This window comes from Hipposideros armiger, unplaced genomic scaffold, assembly GCF_001890085.2.
Source record: "Hipposideros armiger isolate ML-2016 unplaced genomic scaffold, ASM189008v1 scaffold_6, whole genome shotgun sequence".
Lineage (NCBI taxonomy): Eukaryota > Metazoa > Chordata > Mammalia > Chiroptera > Hipposideridae > Hipposideros > Hipposideros armiger.
The window spans coordinates 8,782,903-8,790,339 of NW_017731356.1; the positions used below are offsets into that span (position 1 = coordinate 8,782,903).

General features: G+C 37.7%; 1 protein-coding gene across 1 annotated transcript in view; it reads left to right on the forward strand.

Moving 5' to 3' along the window:
- Nucleotides 1-7,437, forward strand: part of AXDND1 (axonemal dynein light chain domain containing 1) — a gene marked incomplete at its 3' end in the record, with an annotated part of 46,461 nt that overhangs the window by 10,906 nt on the left and 28,118 nt on the right. Inside the window, exons 9-10 of the mRNA XM_019647057.1 lie at nt 3,098-3,218; nt 5,638-5,739. Of these exons, the coding sequence (XP_019502602.1) occupies nt 3,098-3,218; nt 5,638-5,739 (223 nt within the window). The remainder of the gene's footprint in view (nt 1-3,097; nt 3,219-5,637; nt 5,740-7,437) is intronic.

A 7,437-nucleotide genomic window follows, 5' to 3' on the forward strand; every position in this document is an offset into this window, starting at 1 on the left:
AAAACTTTATTGGGGAACAGTGTGTCTTTCCCAGGACCCATCAGCTCCAATTCAAGTTGTTGTCCTTCAATCTTAGTTGTGGAGGGCACAGCTCAGCTCCAAGTCCAGTTGCTATTTTCAGTCTAGTTGCAGGGGGCGCAGCCCACCATCCCATGTGGGAGTCAAACTGGCAACCTTGTTAAGAGCACATGTGCTAACCGACTGAGCCATCAGGCCACCCACTGGCAGCTCAGCGGCAGCTCAGCTCAAGTCATCTTCAATTTACAGTAGCTGTGGAGGGCGCAGCTCACTGGCCCATGTGGGAATCGAACCAGCAACTCTGTTGCTCAGAGCTCGTGCTCTTAATCAACTGAGCCACTTGGCCGGCCCAAGAGTGACTATATTTTTAAATGTCAATAAAAACACAAATGTATACAAAAATCTAAACTCAAACCTAGATTTTTACTTTTATTCTATTTTATTTCTTACTAGAGTGAGCAGGGGTATCTTGATCATTTTTGCCCACTGAGTGCACTACTGTTTTCTATAGCTGATTCACTTCTTGTCTTAGAACATAACCGTTCAATACTTTGTCTTCTATCTTCATACTTCTAATACTATCTCTCCATCTTCCTGAGCTGATGACGTTGCTTTCTAGAAAGTAGAGGCAAACAGAAGAGAACTCAAGCTCTCATCCCTACATCTACCCACCCACCTATATCTGTGCTTATACATTCTGTCTTCCCTTCTCTTACTGTGGATGACCTGGAACCCTCTTCCCCGAGATAGCTGTGTAGTCTCCTTCCTCTTTCCTTCAGACCTTTGCTCAAATGTCTTCTCAGTAAGGTCTTTCCTGATCCCCCTGTTTAAAATTGTAACACACTCATACTCTCAATCCCCTTTCCCTGACTTATTTTTATCCATTGCACTATCACTACTTAATATATTGTTTTACTCTTTTATTTGTTTATTATCTCTTCTGAATAAACTTTATAAGGGCAAAGGTTTTTTTTGTTTGTTTTCTTTAGTTTTGAACACTACCTGGAATATAATAGATACTAAACAGATACTTGCTGAATGAATTAAACTAGAACTTCTTTTGTGCTAATGTATATTATAAGAAAAAAACATTTGAACCAGAGAGACGGGGAAGGAAAGGGAGAAAGAAATTTCTTTTTCTTTAAAAACTGATGGTTCTGAAGTGGGATGGTTCTTTTTTGTGATTAGAAATTTTTTTTTTAAAGATTTTTTTTATTGGGGAATTGGGGGGATGGGAACAGCGCTGGGGAATTGGGGAAGGGGAACAGACAAGTTGCTGTCCTTTGTTCTTCAGTCTAGTTGTGGAGGGCGTCGCTCCACTGGCCCAAGTTGGCACCATCATCGCGCTCCTCCCAGGCGAGGCACACCAGTCGCCGGCTTCTGGACGGCCGCTCACGGCGGCTGCCGGCCGCTCACGCTGGCTGCTGGCCACACACGGTAGCCCATGGCAACCACTGCAGCAGGGGCTGCAGCCTACGCCGTCGCCGGCGACCCACAGCAGCCCAGCTCCAGGTTGAGCTGCCGTTCAGCATCTTGGCTGTAGAGGGCAGTGTCACCGGCCCTCATATGTGGGATCCGAACCGGGGCCCTCTGGCGTCCCAAGCCTGCCCCCAACCATCGCGCCACTCGGCCGGCCCCAGAAATTTTTAATATTACTTTTTTCTGATAATTATTTTATTGAAAATTTGGAAAATACAGAAACTTATAAATAAGGAAATAAAGAACATTCATAATTCTTTCTCTTAGCGTTAATTACTATAATATTTTGATATATTTTTATTTTTCTATGTACTTTTTATAAAAATAAGATCAAACTGAATATATAATTTTACCTTTTGGGTTTTCGCATTTTATATTATAACATGAAAAATTTTTCCATGTACCAAAGTATTAAGAACATGCTCTTTAATTAGCTGCAGAGTATTTTCCTCAGAGAGCTATAGCATATATTTTGTTGGGCTAATCCCTTGTTGTTGGACATTGAGGTTGTTTCTGAATTCTTTATTTTGCTATTATAAAGAAGGGTCATTAATCCTCTTTTTAAAATCGAGGTCTAATGCTCAGACAGCAGAGTGCACAAATCTTAAGGCTGCAGCTTGTGGAATTTTTATATTTGTATTCACCTGTGTGACACTAGGGTGGTTAATTTTTTTCTCAGTCACTTTAAACAAGTGGAAGCCTCCAAATAGGAGGAGGCTTCAGGAACTGGTCCTGGTGGTTCCTGGCTTTCAACAAAATTGAAAGAATTCTGCTTCACTGGTCTTGAATTCTTTCAGCGAAGTTAATGCTCCTTAGGAGGAGGTATTTCCAAAGGTCTGCCAAATGCCTCCAGTCACTTAACAACTTCTGTGTTTGTATTTAATCTCCAAAAGGCTTCTAATACTGAGAGAAGCTTCAGTGTAAGTTAGAAGGAAAAAGTGGATTCTGGTAAACATGAAGAAAAAATAGTTAAGAAAAAGGTAGTTAATTATACTTAACCTTTTGGTTGGTTGGTGGAGAATTTCTTTAAATCGAATTATATGTAATTTATATACTAATTACATATAATTTAAAAATATAGTGGTTCACAATTATTGGACTTTCTGCCTTTAATAAAGAATCCTAATTCTGTGAGGAAAAAAAGCTTAACAATAAAACTACTATTGGGTTGTCGGAAAAATCATGACGTGTTTTTTCTATGTTTCTGTTGCAAAAATGCGTCATGACTTTTCCGACAACCCAATATATTACTGCTACCTGTATTCTGAATTTTTCATTAGATGCAATGTTGTTACACCACTGGAATACTATGTTGTGAAAATTCTAATAGAAGAATATGACCAACGTGTATTTAGAGTAGGGAACAATAGGTTGAACTTTTTACTTTAAGACTTTTCTAAGATTTATAAATGAAATATGAATATTTTTCTTCTACTTCTACTTCTACTTTATGTTAGTGTTATTAATATATCCACCAATTTTACCATAATGACCTTATGATGGTAAAGGATGGTAAAGGAACAACTTGCCTTTCTTAGAACACGTTCTTTTTTTTAAAAAATATGTCCTATGTAATTTTTTTTCTGAATTTTTCTTTTAGAATTGTAGAAGAATACCATGACTTATATACATTACAAAGAGGAAGGATGGAGAATAATATTAAACAGTTAATGACAGAAAGAGATATATGGAGCTCAGCCACATATGAATTGGCCTTAAAGGTTGGTTCATCTGGAAATATAACTCAAACTTTTTTTTTTTTAGATTTTATTGGGGAATTGGGGGATGGGAACAGCACTGGGGAATCAGGGAAGGGGAACAGATAAGGTGCTGTCCTTTTTGTTATTCAGTCTAGCTGTGGAGGATGTTGCTTCACTGGCCCATGTTGGTATTGTGATCATTGCGCTCTTCCCGGCTGAGGCAGATTGGTCGCCGGCCATTGGACGGCCACTCACGGTGGCTGCTGGCCACTCAACGGTAGCTTACGGCAGTCGCCGGCCATTGGACGGCCACTCACGGTGGCTGCCGGCCACTCAACGGTAGCTTATGGTAGCCCACTGCAGCTCCACTGCAGCCTACGCCATTGCCGGCGACTCAAAGCAGCTCAACTCTAGGTGGAGCTGTTGTTCACCATCTTAGCTGTAGAGGGCGCAGCATCACTGGCCCTCATGTGGGATCCGAACTGGTGGCCCTGCTGCTCAGAGCTCATGCTCCCAAGCCAACTCTTAACCACCCAGCAAACCACTCAGCTGGCCCGCATACTTCTTTTTTGCCTGGATAAAGTTTCATTTTACACATTTCAATAATCTAGACAAAAATTTTTAAAAAATGAAGATGTATATTTAATTGATGAATAATGTAGATATTATGGGCCTTAGAAAGGGAAAGTTACATTACTTTGTTTCTTCACTGTTGGGTACCTGGCTATTGCCCAATTAAGGGCTTTTTTTTCCACCAGAACCTATGAAGATTGAGCAAGATTCTTTTTTTTTTATTTGTGAACATGTTTAAAATTTCAGCTTTAATTTATACTAGTAGTAAACTGGAAAATGTGGTTCTTATTTTTTCACATAATGTAACTATATTAGGATCACTGCATACCTCACTTTGGTTCTAGTACCTTGGTACCCAGGATGACAAATGAACTGATTTGGCAGCCCATGGACCATTATAGTAATGCTTTAGGGAAATAGTAAAGTCCCATTATATTCTATTTTTAAAAAATGTTTGATGTTTGGTTGCCCATTCTCATATCTGGGACTTACAGTATTAATAGCAAATATGACGCTGAACAAATTCAAATTTTTGTCCCCTTTTCCTTTGGAATGGTCAGACCTCATCTAGGACACAATGTTCTATCCTGATGCAGAATTTTAAAAGGGACATCAGTATGTCCAGAGGAAATAATCATGACAGTAAATATATAACATAAGAAACAAACCTGGGAGTTAGGCATGTTTAGTAGAAGAAATAAAGCACACAAGTGAGTTCCCTCACTCTAGAAGTATTTAAAGGAATGTCAGACCTCATCTAGGACACAATGTTCTATCCTGATGCAGAATTTTAAAAGGGACATCAGTATGTCCAGAGGAAATAATCATGACAGTAAATATATAACATAAGAAACAAACCTGGGAGTTAGGCATGTTTAGTAGAAGAAATAAAGCACACAAGTGAGTTCCCTCACTCTAGAAGTATTTAAAGGAATGTCAGACCTCATCTAGGACACAATGTTCTATCCTGATGCAGAATTTTAAAAGGGACATCAGTATGTCCAGAGGAAATAATCATGACAGTAAATATATAACATAAGAAACAAACCTGGGAGTTAGGCATGTTTAGTAGAAGAAATAAAGCACACAAGTGAGTTCCCTCACTCTAGAAGTATTTAAACAGTCTAGAACAGTCATTCATTGAATGATGATATAATTAATTCAGTATATCAGTGGTTCTCAAAGTTGGCCCATGGACCTCCAGGAGGTCCATGAGACCTTTTCATAAGGTCAAAACTAGTTTCATCATAATACTAAGATGTTATTTGCCTTTTTCACTCTCATTCTTATATTAGTGTACAGTGCATTTTTTTTTGAAGCTACATGAAATGGGATATTGCAACACATTAAATGCAGAAGCAAATATGAGAATCCACCTGTATTCTGTTAAGGCAGATATTAAAAAGATTTGTAAAAATCTAATTCTTTTTTGTTTCAGAAAATATAGTTATTTTTAATAAAAATATTCTTTATGTTAACATATAATGGATTTATTTTAATGTTATGTTTAAGTGAATCAGTACATATATTAAATAACTTCAGTTTTAATTTTCAATACAGTAAATATCAATAGATATAATCATATAAAGAAGCTCTTTGAAGTTCTCAATAAATTTTAAGAGTGTAAAGGGTTTTTGAGATTAAATTGTTTGAGAGCCTCTGGGATATGCTATATTTCAGTTTGGTTCCAGTTCAGTAGTTTTAGAAAATAGAATTCGTGATTCAGACTAGCTCATGATTTAAACAAGAAATTGTGATTGAGTTAATGATTCAGTGAAAAATTGATGTGAAATTGGTTTGGTTTAATAAATTACAGTGGTTGGTTAATAATTTAGGTTGTTAATTTTAGTACTTTTTTAAAAAATAGGTAATCGAAAGAAATAGAGTCATATTGGCTAAAAGACTTTACCTCAATGAAAAAGGCTGGAGTAAATATGCTAAGCATTTCATCATACTGCTATCAAGCAAGGTAAACCCCAACTCACTTAAGTTATGGAAAAAGAGGCTCCAACTGTTGAGGGTTGAGACTATAAGAAGCCTTTGCTAAATTTATAGATTAAATTTTAAATATAATTTTATATTTATGCTTTATTGTGGGCAGAATGAAAACAAATCTAAGGAAAGGCTAATAATAGCTCTTCTTTATATTTGTCTTCTATCCTAATCAAAGCAATTTATCTAAGTCAGGGGTCGGCAAACTTTTGAGATGGAAGAGCCAACCCTGTCCCTCACAAGAATTTAAAAATTATTGAAGAGCCATAAATACATTTTTACAAATAAGGAAAATTTAAAGTAATATTATAACGAGTAATAGTATTGATTATATTTTTATTAAAATAAGAAAAATTCACACATGTACATACCCAAAGAGCTGCATGTGTTTTGCAAGCCGCAGTTTGCCGACCCCTGATGTAAGTTAACAACACCCCAAATATTATTTATAGAGTTATCATTCTATTTACTAGTGTTTAAACTAGAAACTATTTTAAGTATCTGTGTTTATTGAAATATTGGGTTGTCGGAAAAGTCATGACGCATGTTTGCGACAGATGGCACTAGTTCATTTTTGGAAGTACTAGAGTCATTTGCATTTATGTTATTGCTATGTCTTTTGGCAGCTGACAGTTCTAGCTTCATTCATTTTTGGAGATTTTACAACAAGTTGAAGATGGAAGACCAAACTGCATTTTTGCCATGTTTTACTGTTTTACTTCCATAAAGGGAAGAACGCGTATCAAGCTTGTGAAAAGTTGCATAAAGTTTACGGTGACAATGCTCTACAAGAACGTCAGTGCCAACAGTGGTTCACGAAATTCCGTGCTGGTGATTTTGATCTCAACGACACTCCTCGGTCAGGGAGGTGCACTGAGGTTGATGACGACAATGCCTTTACTTTGACTTGGTTAATGCCTTTACAAACCCACGTTACACGACACGAGAGATTGAAGAAACATTGAACATCCATCACTGAGGCATTCACGACCACCTGAAGAAGCTGGGATATGTAAGCAAGCTCGATATTTGGGTTCCGCATGAACTCAAAGAAGTTCATTTGATGGTGCATATAAACATCTGCAATATGCTCATTAAACGCGAGGAAAATGATCCTTTTTTGAAGCGATTGATAACTGGTGATGAGAAGTGGATTGTTACAACAATGTGGTGCGCAAACGGTCTTGGTTCTGACGTGATGATTCGCCTCAAACGACATCAAAAGCAGACATTCATCAGAGGAAGGTTATGCTCTCAGTGTGGTGGGATTTTAAATGTGTCATGTTTTTTGAGCTCCTACCAAGGAACCAAACAATCATTTCGAATGTGTACTGTCGGCAGTTGGACAATTTGGACTAATCCATCATCCAGAAATGTCAAGAGCTTGTTAATTGTAAAGGAGTTGTGTTCCATCGCGACAATGCGAGACCACACACAAGTTTGATCACCTGTCAAAAATTATTGGAGCTTGGATGGGATGTGTTGCCACACCCACCATACTCTCCTGACCTTGCACTGTCAGACTTCCACTTGTTTGGCCCTCTTCAAAACTCCTTGCGTGGTATAACGTTCAATTCAGATGAGGCTGTAAATTGGCACCTTGTTGTTTTTCGCAAATAAAGACAGGTCCTTCTATGAACGAGGAATTATGAAGCTCACTGAAAGATGGCAAAAG